Below are 19,842 nucleotides of genomic sequence, written 5' to 3' on the forward strand. Positions count from 1 at the left end.
ACGGTTGAGGTGCTGGCCTTGTGAACTCAACTTGGTAGGTTCGATCCTGGCTGAGTCCGATATTTGAAGGTGCTCAAATACGTCTGCCTCGTGTCGGTAGATTTACTGGCACGTAAAAGAACTCATGCGGGACAAAATCCCAGCACCTCAGTGTCTCCGAAAATGGTCAAAAATAGTTAGTGGGATGTAGAAACTAGTGTTGGCTACAGAATGCATGATTTGAAGCAGTGTATTGATTCATTCAAGTGTCCGAGTGAATCGATTCACAGGAACAGCGAGCTCACGGCACACGATTCAGCTTATTCCCAGTGGAGAATGCTGGCGGGGAGCCGAGCTTCCGCTGCAGCGAGACATACAGTGAGCCATGGCACACCGGAAGAATCGTATGCAGTCACGGATCAGTGAGACACAACACACACGGTTCATTGCATTCACTGTCCTCTTCTTACAGGGAGGTTTAAATAATAGATGGATTTATTTGCAGTGTTAAAAAGGCAGTCAAAAAATAATTTTAAAGTAGCTAGTAAGTAGGTAGGCTATAAGGTTATACTATTTATTAGTTTAATTAATCTTAGTATTATAACTTAGTTGACATTTGACAATTAGTTAAACTCGACGCTAGCCTGCCGTATGACTATGAATCATGCTCATGACCACCCAAAAGTACTTATTTTATATTGGGAATAACGACTCGGTATTCTCTCAGTTCGTCTGTCACACATCGTTACACAAGACTTCAATAATATGTGGACAGTAAGTGAGCCAACTGACGAAATAACTTAACCAACAGTATGTTGAAACAGAAAACCAGTGGGCTACTGCAATCTCGGGTAGCCTATACAAAATATGACGATTTAAAGAAATCCTCTGTTGATAGAAAAATACATATTTTCAAAAATGACCGAGCGAGTTTGACGTGCAGTTAGTATCGCGTAACTATGCACTTGCATTCGGGGGATGGTGGGTTTGAATTCCACCGTCAGCAGCTGTTGAGATGGTTTTCTGTAGTTTCCCCATTTTTACACCAGGAAATCCTGGGACTGTACCTTAATTAAGGCCATGGCTGCTACCTTCCTAATCCCAGACCTTTTCCCATCCTGCGTCGCCGAAAACCTTCGGTGTATTAAAGTGACTAGCTTCTTTTTTTTTACTCTAAGAAAGGAGTTCATAGTATGGAGACCAGATGGCAGCAGCGAATATTGAATGCTGTTGCTTATTTATATCGTGTCAGAAGCATACATAAGTTTAAAATTAAAGATAAGGAAAAAAACATAAAACATAATAAAAATACTTCAATGGCGAAGAGCCACATTAAACTATGTGAGCCCAAAACCTTGCAACATCAATTGCATTTGGCTTCGCTTCAACCAGGTCTTCTGTTGTGCAGCTGAATGGGTATGAACTCATCATCATTAGTCGTTGTGCTCATTACTGAGCGTCGTGACCTCATAACTCCATCATTTTCTTGTTGCAACCTTGACAAGACGTCTCCATCCCGAGCGGTTTTCACATTTCATTAATATGACCTGAAGTGGTAGCCCAGTGATCTTCTTTGCCTGATCTATCCATCTGCTTGCTGTTCTTTCTCGTGGTCTACTGCCTTCAATTTTGCCTTGTAAAATTACCTTTTCCAAGTTCTCTCCATCTCGTCTTAAAATGTGGCCAAGGAACTGGAGGTAACGTTCACTCACACGGGAAGATAGGCGTTTCTTGATGCAGAGTTCGTCCTGAATGGAAACATTAGTTCTTTTTTCTGTCCAGGATACACGTAGCATTCTCCACCAACACCACATCTCAAAGGCATCAATGCGCTTTTTGTCTTTAGCATTCACGGTCCAGGTCTCACAGCCGTACAAAAAGATGGAGAACACTAGTGATTCTACCGAGCGCATCTTCGTGGCTTTTGATATTTCCCGGTTCTGCCAGATCTTGGTACGTTTAACCATTGCAGCACGACCTAAGACAGTACGTCTTTTTACCTCTTTATCACAGCTTCCCGTGTCATTGATGACAGACCCCAAATATACAAATTCCTTAACTATATCCAGGCCCTTTAGGTATCCCGTAAGTTGGATTTCACCTTGCCGATCAACTACCATTATGAACTACATTGCAGCAAATGGGCTGTGGTCTGCTCTTCTCCACATACATACAAGGTACTGTCCACTTCGAAACCCCATTTCTTCTGGTTTACCCTGCACCGCGTAACACCAGAGCGCAGTCTATTCAGTGCTCTCCAATTCACCCAATCTGTGTCATGGCCAGGAGGAAGTTCCTCTTTTTGGGGTCATCCATTGACTGATCCTCTTATGTTGACTCCTGACGCGCCATTCTTGAATTCTTGCTTGCTGCGCTGTTTCTGCAAGTATTTCGGTTACTCTCAAGAAGCTTTTCCTAGACTTAAGCCGCTGGCTTACAAAGGGTGGGTTTCCGATGTCAACACCTTTCTCTTTTCTTTCTTGGCTGCCACTTCACGGCGGATATCAGGAGGTGCTATCTCTGCAAGGCAATGCACTTTTTCCAAAGGTGTAGGTCTCAAACATCCAGTAATAATGCGGCAGGTTTTGTTGAGTGCTACATCAACTGCTTTGGCATGGCAAGATTTGTACCACACCGGGCATGCGTATTCAGTTGCGGAATAGCAGAGCGAAAGGGCAGATGACCTCACTGTGTCTGGTTGTACTCCCCAAGATGTTAGTTAGCTTCCGCACAATATTGTTTCTAGCAGCCACTTTCTGCTTGATGTTCAAACAATGTTTTCTGTAGGTTAAGGCACGATCCAGAGTGACTCCGAGGTACTTCGGGGTAGGATTGTGTTGTAATGCTATGCCTTGCCAAGTGACCTTCAGAGTTCGGGAAGCTTCTGTGTTGTTTAGATGGAAAACGCAGGTTTGCGTCTTAGTTGGGTTTGGTGTTAGTTGATTATTCTTGTAATAGACAGCAAGAGTGTCTAGAGCTTTGGAAGGAGATTGGTCTGTAGCTCCTTACCATTACATACTACACAGATGCAGTAGGAGCGGTGACTAATGTGCCGTGAATCGGATCACTGTATCGATTCAGTAACGTGAACGGAATCAAAAGAATAGATTCAGTAAAATGATTCGAATGTCCCATCACGAGTAGAAACGGTATTATTGTTATTAGGAATGGGGAGGGTAAAGCCCGGTGTCGACATAGCCCACTGCTATCCAAATAGCACCAAGGGCTCTACTCGGTGCATAGCGTCACCATCCGACAGACGAATCGTCAAGAACGTCAATGCCCCCACTCCATATAAACACAGAAGAGAGGTTCGGGATTGAATCCAGGCTTTTGACACGCAGTCAAGCCATTAGAAATTGTATACCACCACCTTTCCTACCATGCCGGCCAACATTCTGATGGTAAAAATATTTTCGACCAACCGGATTCGAACCGTCTAATCACGGCTTTGGACGATGCTGACCTAACGCTTTAACGACCACAGCCATCTAACACCGCCCGGACAGCAGATTTATCACACCACTTATGTATGAATATTTGTATGCTTCATATTACAGTATTCATGCCACCTACGGTAGTTTATATGATATTATGAGGAGACTGCAGTTCAAGGTCTGTGGTTCCCGTTGTTAATGAGAAAAATGTTTGCTGCATAATATCTTAAAGCAACCCAAATCATTGCTTCTAGCGAAATAACATTATTTCATGCAGTTGCTGTTTTAAATGAATCCTTCTTTGATACTAGACAATCCTTGTTGTTTGTTTATGAATTATAATTCCATCAAAAAAACTCCCTTTCATCCGATTTTCCAACATTAAAAACTTTTGTTGAATGCATCTTCTTAACCTCACTTGCACATCAAAATTTTAATCATTGACTTCAATAAATTCTTCCATTTTTCGAATGCTAATACTACGTTCTAATTTTAGTACCCTACGTTTTCTATTTAAGTACTGCAGTACTGGTAGTCAAAACTAACCCTTCTACTAGGAAAATCGCAGATACGCTGATAAAATGTCAAGTAGGCTGAATATAAACCTATAATATAGAAGGTTTAACTTTGAACTAAGTTTAAACCAATGTGGGGAAAAGGAATGTTCGTTTAAACACGGATTAAAACCAGATTAAAATAATCCTAGTTTAATCTAATTTGGAGAAAACGGCCCTTAGTCTATTACACTAACATCAGTTTTAAGGAACACCACAATATCACGTAGGAAGCAGTTTGCAGAGAAGCAGAATCCGCGAACACTGGTGATGCCGTCAGTTGGCAAAAAAGTGTGACTCATATAATCAGTTCGTACACACCGAACAATATTGTCAATGCCAATGAAACTGCCTTGTTTTTTTTGTTAATGTCGGGCCCAAACAGACTTATGGTTTTATAGGAGACCTCATCATAGGGAAGTACCATAAGCCACAATGTTTTAAGGGTGTCGGGCACTTTCCACGCAAGTACAGGACATCTAGAATGCATTCGGTACAGTAATACAATGAATAAAGGACTTGCACAGGGGAGCCAGCATAATTCGTTCTATTCTTTGAATTATTATAAAGCCTTAGGTAAACAGTTGCAAAAATACAACCCCCCCCCCCCAACCTACAATATTGTTGAAAAAAATGAAAATATAGCACATAACAATAAGGAGAACGCAGAAATCATTGCGGAAGCATTTAACAAGCTCTAGAGCAGTGATAAACCTAAAAGCTCTTATTAATTGATATACTTACCCCAATAAAAACTAAACCAGAAAATATAAACCCACCTACAGCAAAATAATTTGAAACAGTGCCTAAGGAAATGCATGAATTACAAAGCGTGTGGAGAAGACCAGGTTTTTGCAGAGATGTGGAAATATACCAATATAAATGGTCCGTTATTGGACATATTATTGATTTTCCAGGTAACTCATTCCTGATTGCCAGCGTTTCGCCCTCGTGTGCTAGGTTGGGCTCATCAGTTAGTACCCAGCACACCTACCAAGACACTGGCTACTGCATACCGTGGAAGCCACCGCGTAGGCTACTTGGAGCCACCGGCAGTGCCAATGCACTATGAGAGACTTTCTCTTTATCAAAAATTGATGCCTGCTTGGCTATCATCTGCTATCGGCTATATTTTGCCGTAATTTGAAGCTTGCTCTTGTACAAACCACTTTTGAAGAACTTCTGTTAATTTAAACTGACCAGACTCCTGCAGCGAGGCCCAGCCCATGAGCTGCTTCGGCAATAGATTGCAATGGGCTTTGAATAGCTCCAACATACGAAGCCCATGACTTCATTACACTGGCCGGTCTGGGCCAGCGCTATGTCATTCATACGCGGTGAGCCAAGGACAGTGCTGTTGTAGTTCTATGGGCTGACTGCTTCAATGTGTACAGTGTACTGCCTGTCAGCGGAGTGCGTTTCATTGCGGTCGAGTGAAGACAATCAAGTTTGCTGTTATTTTCAGTTTGACTTCACCATCTATCCTGTTATCGGAAATGAATGTGGACTGTAGTTCCAAAAGAAAAGAAACCATGGCAAAAAACGAGAAGTAAATAAAAATAAAAGTAAAAAAGAAGAAACAAACGAACAAAAAACTGCACCTACAAGACTTCTGAACCGGATCCTAGACATAAGTCGTATTTGGTTGGTATTCAAGCCTGCAGTTGACGCTGATGGGAAGGATATTCTGTGGTGAACTTCATGTACACACTAGCAGTTACCCGCTGCATCTCGCGTGGATTTCGTAATTTGATAAAACTAATCGTTCCTCGGTACTGTACTAAGACGTACGAAAATCCGTAAAGTATAAAACCTCAATGAAAAACTGAGTTTCATCTACCTCAGAAACTCTTTGTAAACCACGTTTGTGGTATTGCCTTTTGGGGCTAAGATGACCATGCGACATAGAACTGTACACGTGAGAACATCTTCTGTCAATTAAAAAAAAAAAAAGTTCTTTATTTTCAAAGGAGATTCCAAATACATATTTCCACATCTGTTTACACCTTCAGATATTGAGATATAAATAAGTATCCGCATAAAGAGTTCAACCCCCTTATCACCTCTTCTTCCACACCCCACCTAACTGGATTTTCCTAAAACAAAAAATACACGTTTCTTTATTTTCAACGGACATGCCAAGTACCAAGTTCCATGTCTGTAACGTAAGGTTTCTTACATACACTGTAGATATTCCGGTACTCATTTTAAAAATTCACCTGCTTTTTCAATTCTTTTCAGTCCCTTAACACATGTCCTATGAATATGCATCGTGTTATTTAGATTCATTTTCAGTTAACTTGATGTCAATTGCAGACGAATATTAATTTATAATAAAGTTTCTGTTTGTTTTCAATTATTATTATTATTATTATTATTATTATTATTATTATTATTATTACAGTGCAAGAGAAATCTCTACCGTTTAAGTTCAAAATGTGATTAGCCTACTTTGAAATATGTTATTAGCATACGGAAATTCGTAGAGTGAGTGATCCGAATAGTAGTGTGACGTGAGCATTTCGTTGTGCATGGGGCACATGTTCTTGTGAAGAAGTACTCAAGGTTATTCTACTGAGCCCGCCCAGTGCGGCGGCGGACTGCGGTGGGCTGTATGAGACCAGTGCTGTGGGCCAGTACGCGGCCGCGTCAGAAGAGAGCGGCACTGCATGTTCTGGGCTGCCGGAGCCCATGGGTTTGAAGTGCTGCGCGGTGGGCCTGGCTGCAGGATTCTGAAACTGACCTCTACCATTAAGTTTTCTTTAATCTCTTTCCCCTTTAAAGGCAGTTTCAATCAGTTGACATTCACCAACAGTCGTATTTAAAGTTGACGGAGGAATATTTAATTTCTGTGCTAAATCCATACACTTCATATTTGGATTTTGAGACTTCTTGAAAGATTTTCTGTTTTTCTCAGTTATTTGCCATACTTCTGTTCTCCATTGCAAATCTATTGATAATGCCAAGTTGATGATTCTTTTGAGACCACACATGCTGTTAAACTGATAATGAGTTTTCTGTTGCATTACTGTGCCAAGCTGAAACATTCACTTAACTTTAGCAGAAGTGATATGATCTGAACCGACAGCGCTCGAACTTGGTTTAGTGATAAGCTGTTCTAAAGTTTTCTTGGTGGTTTGCAGTTATAGGAAAACTCATACTGTCGAGATGGAATTGTAATAAAGTTTTAAAATTTCCAGTACTTTGTGTGCAATACTGTTGTCTGTATGACATTAGAAGTGAAGACTACTATGGTAGAATTTAATGGGACGATGCTTTAAACTACATTTGTAGGTAGTCGTGGTTAACCATGGTCGAGTATAAAAGCAGCTAAATACTAGTCGAATGTAACTTAAAAGCTTCCTTCGTAACAAGATAACAGTATGAATACTCCTTGGTCAAATAATGTGCAAAATGAAGAGATGTGAAGGTAAACAGACAGCAGCTGTTCTCCAGACTCACGTTTCTGAATGCTAGCAGAGAAACCCGAACATATGAGATGTCTTGAAAAAGAGAGTCTATCATTGCTCCAGGGCATGCTCCAATGTTTACTAAATAAAATACAGGACCCCTGCTGTCTGTAAGGGTAATTAAGCCTTCTCTATCTCGCTAACACATATCGCATGACTAAGGTGCGTGTATGTCATTGGCTGCAGGTCCAACTGGACTGATAAATGTGCAAGGAATGGGCAAAATATTGAAATTAGGGACATCAAAATTTGAACATAGTAAGCGGGAGCATCTAAACTTGCTAAAACAACATTTTATATATATTTAGTGCAATTGTAACCTGGACTTTTATCATTCGGAAAACATGTTGCTGAGAATGTTCTAACGGGATTCCACTGTACTTCAGCATACGCAATCATCCCTACCTTTCTGAAACAGCGCATCAGTTTCTTTCAAGAGCTGTTTAATGGATTCTGCAATCTAGACTGCAGTACCCCCCCCCCATTACTAAATTAGACCTTACAAGCTTTGAAGAAGAGAAAGCATAGTCCTTAGTTGCAATTATAGATTCCATTACAAATTTTTGGTATTTCACTTTCATGCTTTGGATTTCCTGGGTCCATTGGTTGAGTTACTTGTTTTGTTGGGGAGAAACCATGTAAAATCTACATACAGTAGTTCCAGGTACGGGTAACATATTGCATTGTTCAGGAACAAATAATATGCCTATTCTGCTTCTGCATCCTTACATTAAGTCCATTCGGCCAATCTTCCGTTATTGAAGTGGTCGTCCGTGACTGCTTGCCATTCTAAAGCACTGGATGATTGTTTATGGAGATGTTTTTTAATAGACTGTTGTCTAGTAGCAATTCCAATCACAATTTCCCACCTTCTCGGTTATAAAAACTTGGTCAGGTGCTTTTTGAAAGTTAACCTCGTGAGCATTTTTCACCTTTAGGCTAAACTGTATTATTAGGTAATGCCTGGTTTTAAAAAAAAAGAACACTTGCCATTTTCACCCCAGGCAAATGCAGGGGCTTTACATTAATCAAGGCTATGGTCGATTCCTTCCCATTCTTAGCCCTGTCCTGTCCCATCACTTGTCCTGAGATCAATCTGTGTTGTGCTACGTTAAGCAAATAATTTTTTTCTTTATTTTTTTACACCCGTGTTTGCACCAACTTTGATCACAACCCACCATTTAACCATGAACTTCCTCAGTCCACCCTGCCGAACATTCCTCGATTTCATATGCCAATTCTCTACAAACACTGCTGAAAATAAATACGGTAATATAATGTCTTTCTCTGAATCGACCAGCAAGCCGTTCTGTAAATTTAAAACTCCCCACTCCCAGAATGGTTCCTGATACTCTTGACCTGCCCCCTCCCCCATGCACTAAAAAAACCAGACCCACTCTTATATAATGTTCTGTAAACTTGTGCCCTATGTTTTTTTTTTGTTTTTTTTTATTGGACTGCTTCCATTCAACCACTGACACTTAATTTCTGCCTTTTTTTTTCAAATTTTAAAAACTTGTGTGTAATTTTTCTATCTTAAATTTATCAATTTATCTTTATCACTTATCTCTTTAATTTTTACCTTGGTGTTGAAATCGAGGCAGACTCATTTCATTGAAGCCACTATTAACTACAGACTGTATAATTACACAAATTAAACTTGCAGACATCGAAAACAATTTTAAGAATTAATCGTCCCTAAGAACAAGGCATTCACTGTGTAATTATCTTCCCTCTTTCTGTTGCAGGCAAAAAGATTCTTTTGAATGTTAGTTACAAGACAGTTATACAGTATTCGCTCTTCTGTAGCTTGTGACGAAGTTCAAGTAGTCTGAACTTCTTTGTTACCATTTTGAGGAGTGATTTATTCTATTTATACAACTGTTTTAAAATAATGTTCAAGGGTCATTAAGATACAGTAGAAGTCCGCTATAGCAAGTACAGCATATAACAAGAACTCCGTTATGTCAGATTTTGTCTGTCCCTTCAAAATTCCTATATTAAACTGTGTATTATCCTTCGGTTACAGCAAGAGCACAATCACTGACGCATCTGTTATTATGAGCGATGAAGCATGCATGATTTTTTCCGTTGCCAAATTTATCCACCCAACCATTACATTGCATGCGATCGATCATCTTTGGTATTTCCTCGCTATGTCTACTAATGAGCTCTCTCATAGACATTCGAAGGTGATGTCGGAGTTCATTAGTAATACCCGTAGACTGCTGTTAGGTAAAGGAAATTAGGCAATAAATGCGTAAATAATGTGTCCGATAGCAGTTGTTAACTCGTTAAAAATAAAGGTTGAAGTAAACGATTGCTTAATTCGATGCTAAAAACTGCAAATAAGTAAAAATTGGATACACCACGAGATATGGTTAGAGTACATCATTGATTTTAGAAATTAGTTTATATTTTATCACGTCTAGTTAAATTTTACCGGGCGAGTTGGCCGTGCGCGTAGAGGCGCGTGGCTGTGAGCTTGCATCCGGGAGATAGTAGGTTCGAATCCCACTATCGGCAGCCCTGAAGATGGTTTTCCGTGGTTTCCCATTTTCACACCAGGCAAATGCTGGGGCTGTACCTTAATTAAGGCCACGGCCGCTTCCTTCCAACTCCTAGGCCTTTCCTATCCCATCGTCGCCAAAAGACCTATCTGTGTCGGTGCGACGTAAAGCCCCTAGCAAAAAAAAAAAAAAAAGTTAAATTTTGCAAAGGCTATTGTCGTGCACATTTATAGTGAGAAGGTTATCATTTCTCTCCTGGCACTTGAAATATGTTTTCATGATACATATAGTATGGGTAAGTTAGGTTAGGTGACACTGTTTGATTAAGAAAACTGGAACTTTTGCCACAAAATGCAGTCAATCATCTTCGGTATGGTATCGTTTTCTCGCCACGTGCACTTGCAAGTTCTCTTGTCAACATTTGAAGGTGATGTTGAAGTTGATTAGTAATACACGTCAACTGCCATCCCGTAAAGAAAATCAGAAATTAAAGAGATGTTTTTGTAATAAATACTTGAATAACGTGGTTGATAGCAGTTGTTAACTCATTAGAAGTAGAGGGTAAATAAATGATCACTTAATTTTAATACTCGATACAGAAATTAAGAAAGAATGATATACACCTCAAGGTATGGCAGAGCGCATCACTGATTTCAAAGGTTAGGTTATATTTTCTCACGTCTGTTGAATTTCGGAGGTTAGGTTAGGTGACTCTGTTTGAATTAGAAAACTGAAATATTTGCCACAAAATGTGATTGATCATTGAATGTGTTGTTTTCTCACTATGTACACTTGTGAGACCTCTCGTCGACTGTCGGCGTCGTTCAGTAATACCCATCAACTGCTGTTCTCTAAAGCAAAATTCAAAATGAAAGAGGATGCCACGTTTTCATAATACATGTGTAAATGACATGGTCGAGAGCAATTGTTAACTCGTTATAAATAAAAGCTGAAGTAAACGATTGCTTAATTTTGTATACTGAAATTAATTGCAACAGTCAAGTTTTAGGCAGGAAGGGGGTCTGAGATTGCTCTTGGTAAACTGTCAGAGTGTAGTAAATAAACAATTAAAATTCGGTACATTGATGGAATCTTATGAGACTGATGTGGTGATAGGAGTGGAATCGTGGTTGAAAGAAGGGGTGGGTAATAGAGAAGTATTTCCAGAAGGGTACACAGTCTATCATAGAGACCGAGGAGATAAAAAGGGAGGGGGGGTGTTTATTCTGGTGAAGGAAACTTACTGTTCACATGAATGGTTTACCGATGAAAGGGATGAAATATTAGGGATAAAATTAGTTTGTGATAATATGAAGGAGGTGGGAATTATAGGAACATACAGGCCTGGAAGAGAGGAAAGGGAAATCTTTGAAAAAATAATAGATTATACTCATAAAAACAATAATAATGATATGGTAATAATTGGGGGAGATCTAAATTTGCCTGAAGTTGAATGGAAAGGAGCTGCAAGTGAAGCCCATGAACAGAAACTGGCAAATAAGTTAATTTGGGAGGGAGGATTTACACAAGTAGTACAAGAACCGACTCGTCTCAATAACTTACTAGATGTATTCTTGGTTAAACCATGGGAAATTGTTGATAAAACTGAGGTAATTGAAGGAATAGGAGACCATAAGGCTGTAATAATGGATGTAGGACTCGTACCAAAAAGGCTTAATAAGAGGGTTACACAAGACAAGAAATTGTACAGAAATACTAAAGTTGATGAATTTGGGACTTACCTTAAATCACAATTCAGTTGTTGGATAAGTGAAGGGAGTAACGTGGATACACTTTGGGCTAAATTTAAAGGAATTATTTGGGAAGGAGAGAAGAGATTTGTACCTGTTAAGAAGGGTAAAATGACCTCAGACCCTGTTTATTATACAAGGGAAATAAGAAAATTAAAAAGAAAATGTAGAATAGTAAACAGGAAAATCAAAGAGGGTAGGGAGAGTAGAGAAACTAGAAAACAGCTAATGAGGGAACTGAATAGAGTGAAAAAGGAAGCAAAAGAGAATTATATGAATGGCATACTTCAAGAGGGTAATGACCACAAAGGGAAATGGAAAAAGCTGTATTCATATATCAGGAATCAAAAAGGAAAAGGAGTCCAAATTCCTACAATGGTGGGAGAAGGGGGTGAACACTATTTAACAGATACTGAGAAAGCAAACCTATTTAGTAGGGAATTTAGAGTTTCAGTAGATGATTGTCAAGAGTTGGAAACCGAAACAGAAGATAGAGAGGGAGAGAGACAGAGGGAAACAAGAAGCTTCTCATTCACAAACGAAGATATTTTCAGAGAAATCCAACTGCTTCAGCAAGGAAAAGCTGCAGGAAGTGATCAAATTACTGGGGAGGTATTAAAGACAATGGGGTGGTACATAGTGCCTTATTTAAAATTTCTCTTTGACTATGTCATAAATAATAGTGTAATACCAAAGGAATGGAAGGAATCTATAATAATACCAATTTATAAAGGAAAGGGTGATAAAAGGAAACCAGAGAACTATAGACCAATCAGCCTGACCAGTATAGTTTGTAAAATTCTGGAGAGTTTAATATCGAAGTACATCAGAGGGATATGTGATGATAAAAATTGGTTCATGAGGAGCCAGTATGGATTTAGAAAGAAATTTTCTTGTGAGGCACAACTGGTGGGATTTCAGCAGGACATATCAGATCAGTTGGATTCAGGAGGTCAGTTAGATTGCATAGCCATAGATCTTTCCAAAGCCTTTGATAGAGTGGAACATGGAATATTATTAAAGAAATTGGAGGGAATAGGATTGGACGTAAGGGTTACACGTTGGATAAAAGCATTTCTAAATACAAGGGTTCAGAAAGTCAAAGTAGGAAATAATGTATCGCAGGAAGAGAAAGTTTGGAAGGGAATTGCACAGGGTAGTATAATCGGTCCGTTACTTTTCTTAATATACGCAAATGATTTAGGGAACGATATAACATCAAAAATAAGATTGTATGCAGATGACATAATTGTTTATAGAGAAATAAACAACATTGAGGATTGTTCAGAATTACAAAGGGACCTTGAAAGTATCCAACAATGGGTTGAAGAAAATAATATGAAGGTTAATGGAGGCAAATCAACTGTTACAACTTTTACAAACAGGAGCTTTAAAACTGAATTTGAATATACTTTGGATGAGGTAGTTATCGCAAAAGATGGCAAGTGCAAATACTTAGGTGTGAGATTTGAAAGTAATTTGCACTGGAAGGGTCATATTGATGACATTGTTGGGAAAGCATACAGATCATTACATGTCATAATGAGGCTACTTAAAGGATGCAACAAAGAATTAAAAGAAAAAAGTTACTTGAGTATGGTTCGTCCATTGTTGGAATATGCAAACAGTGTTTGGGATCCTCACCAAGAATACCTAATAAAAGAAATAGATAGTGTGCAGAGGAAAGCAGCAAGATTTGTAACAGGGGATTTCAGGAGAAAGAGTAGTGTATCAGAAATGTTAAAGGAACTTGGGTGGGAAACTTTAAGTAAGAGAAGGGAGAAAAGTAGACTTACAGGATTATATAGAGCCTATACAGGAGAAGAAGCATGGGGAGATATCCGTGAGAGGCTTCAGTTGGAAAATAATTATATCGGCAGGACTGACCACAAATATAAAATTAGAAGGAATTTTAGCAGAAGCGATTGGGGTAAATTTTCATTCATTGGGAAGGGTGTGAAGGAGTGGAGCAGTTTACCAGGGGTAGTGTTTGATCCTTTTCCAAAATCTGTACAGATATTCAAGAAGAGAATAAACAGCAACAGAGAAAATAAATGAAGTGTTAGAGGGCATTCGACCGGTGCAGGTTATTGTAAATAAAAAAAAAATGTGTGTGAATAAATTAATTCCATCCCCTGGTCTAAGGAGTTTGGACAGCCAAAGTAGGGGACTGCCTGTAGGGGTGAAGTACAGTGGGGACTTCGAGGGCCCTGGGACCGCTACGGTAGCTGTGAAGGCCCTTCAGGAACTCTGAAAAGTGGTGGCAAAAGGGGCTCTGGTTAAGACGCAGCAGGTCGTTATGCTACTTAGGATCCAGAACGGGTAAAAAAAACATAGTAAATAAATAAATGCAATGTAAATATTAATGTTATACCAGTTTTATAGTATCATTTGAAGCAATTCCACATACTGTATATCAGTTGACTATATTTTGTAAGTAGTACAGGAGATATTATAATTAGAATTTTGTAAACAATATAAATTTTTTAAGGATGAGCTGTGTGTTTAATAGAAAACATTGTTAGCATAAATTGTATAATATTGTATTATAGGAAAAATTTTCTTCTCTTGTTAATTTAATATTTAGTGCTTGACAATAATGTATTTTAGTGTACCATTTGCCACCGAGGTAGACACCTCATTTGCAAATAAAGAGATTTTGATTTTTGAGTTTCCGACAGACTCAAAAACTTTAAGAGTTACAAGAGTTACAAAGAATGTGATACACCCCAAGAAACTGCAGATAACTTCACTGATTTCAGAGGATAGTTTATATTTTCTCGCATCCAGTTAAATTTGGAAAGGTTATTACCATGAAAATTTGTAGTGAGGGGGTAATCATTTTTCTATCTTCGCTTGAAATATTTTCATGATACATATACGGTTAGGTTAGGTGACGCTGTTTGAAGGAGAAAACAGAAACGTTTGCCACAGAGGCCTCTGGAGTGATGCAAAAATTTTTTAATTTTTTTTTTTTTAATTTTTTTTAGAATGAAATTAAACATCATCCACTTTCACATAGTATCGGATTTTGAAAAATAACAAACAAGTAAGCCGTATTGTAGATATCATCCCCAAAAATGCAAGTTTTGAACAAGGTGATTGCCGTTTCATACTGATTTTAATGTGTATGGGATTTTTCCCCGAATTTTACAAAAAAATTGGATATACAGTACAGTAAAACCTCGTTAAGACGTTTCTGCAGGGGGGAAGGAAAAGGTGTTAAGTGGGAAGATGTACTACTGAATACACAAATAAAAACTATCTAACATGGATATGGAAATATTTGATAAGACTTTTTCCTACATCAGGGGATTTTTCGTTATATCCGTTTGTAGAGTTAAAACACCACGAGAAGAGCGTATTAAAAGGTGTGAAAAACATGATAGAACAAATATGAAAACTTTTTCTGCTGGGGCTTATTAAATAATAGTAATGCACTGAAAAGTGTTAAAAACACCAAGCAGCTATTGTGAAAGAATTTGAATGGCTTCCATAAAAATAGAGTATTATTGCAGATAACTCTCTTTCTGAAACAAATGTTAGTAGAAGCTTTTTATTTCGGACAAGTTGGTTATCAAACATTATTTATCTGATTACACACTTATACAATTAATTGGAGGTTATATACGACCATGTGAGACTGCAACAGAATGACTTTGGCCCCCATTTTGAATCAAACAAAACTTTGAGCAACCAAGTCCGATTCAAGTGATCGAGTTAAAATTGGAAGCTGCGAGTTTCAACATTCATGCCAACTCTGCGCACTTAAAGATGTGGATGCCAGTTGACCTGCTGACAGACTTTAATTTTGTCTTCATTAGTAAGGAATTTCACAATTTTCCAGTTTCCATAATTAGGCTATAATGAGACAAATATGCACCACGCTGGTCATCTTCACACGACTATGTTCCAAATGTAGGCTATCGAGTGGCAAATATTCACTACCCTTTACTGTACATTTAAACACGAAATACATTTCTAACTTCTGAATGAAATGCAAAATACAAACACAAACAGGCTCATTGAGTTATTCTGCAGTTTCTCTGCTAACCGGCAAGCAAAACTGAGCATTTCTGAAGCTCATGGCTTGGTCCCCAAATGTTCATTTTATCCTGTGAAGTTCATGAATTCAAGGCCTTTTCCCGTTATCACGCAACTGCGGCGTGAGCTCTTACCCAGAGTTGGAACTCGTGTTCCTTCAACAAGGGATGACAACATTTTCAGGGCTAGGGAAAATGTGATCATACTAAGCGGTAATAGCAAAAATTCGTGACATGATAAGTGAGGTATTTTCTATATAGATTTAATATGATGAGAATCAGAACTTCCGAGTTCTCAACGTGCGAAGTGGGGGAAAATGTCTTAATGAGGAATGCACTGACAAGGTTTGACTGTAGCGACAATCCGCTATAGCAAGTCAGTTTTTCACAGTTACGAATTCTTGTTATAACAGACTTCTACTGTATAATGGAATGTTCTTTGATTATTCATTAAATGGTTTTATATGTGTGTTAAAAGTAGGTAAATTTAATTTTTACAGCTCAGTGTTATATTTATGACGGCCCACGTCAGAAATGTTTCTTTCTCTCTCTCTCTCTCTCTCTCTCTCTCTCTCTCAATCAGAACTTAAACTGGTTTGATTTTTTCCTTGTCTAGTTTGTCAATCGCAAGAGGAATCGAAGCCTGGGAACCAACAAACCTCAGGTCAAGTACCCAAGACTGGTGGTAATAACAATCCTAGTAATTCCAGCAACAGTAAAAAGAAAAAGAACAGTAAAGGAAATGTTAGTTCACAACAGAACAATGTGTCTACAAACAATAAATCCAATCATTCCAGTGCAAAGAATGTGGCAAAGAACTCTGCTACCCTTCCTAATTCAAAAGTGGCAAGTAAACCAGTACCATTACAGACTTCTCAGGTGAACAGTGTCCTTCCAGCAGAGGTGCCTGCTACAGCTAGTCGTGTGCCACCTGCATCGCGTTCCTTTAGTCTTGAGAACCTTAAGTTACCTCCAGGCATTACCATCACAAAAGTTGATGGCCCAACGGCAGCTGCACAGAAGAAAGCTCAACTCAAAGCCGCTGAGAATCCCAAGCCTCCAGTGTCTATTACACCTACAAATGCTTCAACTACAATTATTGCAGCACCTACAACCATGGGTAGTAATAATCGGCTCCCAGGGTATGGGCAGGCTGTAAATGGTTCAAATGTTATCGTGGTGGATACTGGGAGAATGAAGGACGAGTTGGAGACCAATGGGGCTCCCACAAAAGGTAATTTTCTATTTACTTTACAGTGTCGGTTACTGCAATTTAAATTTGAGGAATTATTGAAATATTGTGCAGAGTATTATTCATATGTGGTGTCTGTCTGTCCTGTCTGTCTGTCTGTCTGTCTGTCTGTCTGTCTGTCTGTCTGTCTGTCATCAGCTTGGAGGCTGGTATGATCTTCAAATAATGCAACCAAAGGTTATTTGGAGATGGTGAAATGGCAATAAAGGCCACTGAAGCATGACTGGCCCCATAAGTAAACCCTCTCATAGTGTTCAGATCACACTAATCATGTTCTGAGTATATTTATTCACCTCCACCTATACCGTAGTAGCTTCCATACTGTTGGTGTTACAAATAATATTTCAGTGGAAGTACATTGTAATCTGACCTGTGACAAGAGACAGATCCAAAAATACTGCATCCATGAAAACAATAGAAATCTTTTATTGTGGTGTTACCTTAACCTTTCGGAGTGGTGGATTTAAATGCCCGGTCGTCTCTGTGCTGCGGGAGGAGTTCTGAGCATGGTGTTTAACCAGATTCATGCAAGGCTTTATTCAAAGCAACACAGCTTTGGTACTATTTTACGGATTTTAATAAAACTTTCACATGCATGTTTTTGAAAACTCCATTCTTTTGGAAAATATGATGCTGTCTTACCTTAAGAGTTGAGTTTGGTGTGGAACGTCTTAAGGCATCCCTCAATGCAGAAACCTACTTCGCAGTCTGGACACCGAAACGCTGTCTCTCTCCGAATTTTCTGTTTGTACCACACGACAAAATTGGATGATATTTTAAACGTTTGGAGGTTCCCTTGTATGTATAAAGTGCCTCATTGTTGTTAAATGCATAAAATTACTAATTGATTCAACTATATCCATTGAAATAACTGACCCAAAAATTGGCATAGGCACAATAGAGCTTTTAGAAAAATAGCTTCGTAGCGTAGGCTTTCATATTATTACCATTAGCGTATAAAGAGCAATCGCAACGTATATCGCATCCTTTGTGACTGGTTTCCAATCCCGCATTCTGGAACAAAGTGGTAATAAGACCTTATATCGGATTCTTTGCTCTGCATATAAATTAGTTTCATAAACTATTAGTTCCACTAACTCGTCTGTAAAGAACGTGTTAAAGACCGTCACACCATCATGTTCCCCAGCTGCTTCATTCTGAGGTCCTGGGTTCCCTATAAACTGTTCTATTTGACCCATGTAATTAGACATGTTTACCCACCGAAATGTGTTAGCAGTGATATGCAGATTGCTATTTTGCGCACTATCAGTTGTATCCATTCCGAACAGAGTACTTTGCGTACAGCGATGTCAACCACATCACTCAAAACCCCATGCGAATATAACAAAATTTCATCAGAACCACTCAACTGTTCAAAACCATCCTCTATTTCCAAGCTCGATAATTCACACTTGTTTATAAAAGCTTTCTCCACTCAATACCGACGGAATGCAAGACAGCGTGTGATAAGGAAAAATGACTGAAAAAAAAAAGTCTAAAGAGAGCCCTGAATAGATAGAATTTATGATTCTGTTGACAGCCAGGTTCTTCCCCGAGAGGAAATGAAGGTGTAATGCAATAAGTGTGCATAGTAGTTGGCAGATAGCAGAGATAAAACATTCCATGAAATACTCTAATTTCAGTGACAAAACTCTATCGAAATAGGGATCAAGGTATATCGTTCAAAAGCTCAAACCTTCCGCTTCAAGCAGAAATGAGTTAAAACACAAGCAGCTTTGATCGTAACTGCTAGATCTCAGTTCTGCCTTGTGTCAATAGATCTACGTGCACATAAAATAAATCCTGTGGGACAACATTCCAGCATCTCTGCATCCCAAAATCTATAGATGTAGTTGATACTCAAGTTTAAGTATCCTTTAGGCAATACCAGGGTTCACTTGATAGATTTTCTGTTGACAATTGGTCGATCCCCATTGTAAAATGTTTTTGGGATGGAGAATGGGCATTTTGTACCACTCCTATTTCCAAATTTTCGAGTAATTCTACAGTTTGTATATGGTGGCTATATTTAAGATGTCACTTGAGCTCTTCAATGGTATGTCTGTAAATCAAATATCACGGGTTATATTTTCTTCCTCTCCATGTGATTGATAAATTCTGGAGGATCTGTGTGGTGTCGCCGATAAAATGTATAGACCTATAATCTCAGAAAATCAGGTTAGTAATGTTCATCTAGAAGCATGAGGCATTGTTGATAAATCTATAAATCTCCTACTTTTCAACATAACCATATCCTACAACAAACATAAATTTCTCTGGGGAAACTTCTCACACAGTGATGGTCAGTCATTGGATCCCTTTCTATAGATATTGCAGTAAGAAATGGCACAAATGAGGGGTTTGAGTTTAAAACATGGTTAGTGACAATATTGGCAATATTGAGATATTGAACGTGAAACATGGTATCTGACTTTCTTGTTTGAAAGGAATGGTTAGTTTTTTGATATTTCAACAGATGGTAGCAGTATACAGACTCATTTTTCCTGGTAACTTCAAAACAGTGCATATAAGGCATGGTATGTGAGACAAAATGACTGTTAGCATGAAGTTTGAGTTTGATAGGGAAAAGGAAGTGTGCATTGCTGCAATGCTATAACAGCTTCTAGTGAGTGATTAAGACTGTGATGTTTCTGATAAAGACCCAGTCTATCAGACAGAGAACAATGGAAATGAACACAACAAATAGAGGTAAGATGATTTTATAACCTCACTTTTCCAGTTTGCAAGTATATGGTGGTATCTAGTGCAGTTATGATGTTGTACATGCATTGAGCTATCTGCTGTAGATACCATGTTATTCTTGCACGGTGTGACCATATTACATT

General features: G+C 38.6%; 1 protein-coding gene across 5 annotated transcripts in view; it reads left to right on the forward strand.

The window, feature by feature from the left end:
• Positions 1-19,842, forward strand: part of LOC136857044 (uncharacterized) — a 572,347-nt gene that overhangs the window by 447,878 nt on the left and 104,627 nt on the right. For all 5 annotated transcript variants that reach the window (XM_067135398.2, XM_067135399.2, XM_067135400.2 and 2 more), the window contains one exon: positions 16,361-16,978. In XM_067135398.2, the coding sequence (XP_066991499.2) occupies positions 16,361-16,978 (618 nt within the window). The remainder of the gene's footprint in view (positions 1-16,360; positions 16,979-19,842) is intronic.

The sequence above is a fragment of the Anabrus simplex genome, chromosome 1 (genome assembly GCF_040414725.1).
Source record: "Anabrus simplex isolate iqAnaSimp1 chromosome 1, ASM4041472v1, whole genome shotgun sequence".
Lineage (NCBI taxonomy): Eukaryota > Metazoa > Arthropoda > Insecta > Orthoptera > Tettigoniidae > Anabrus > Anabrus simplex.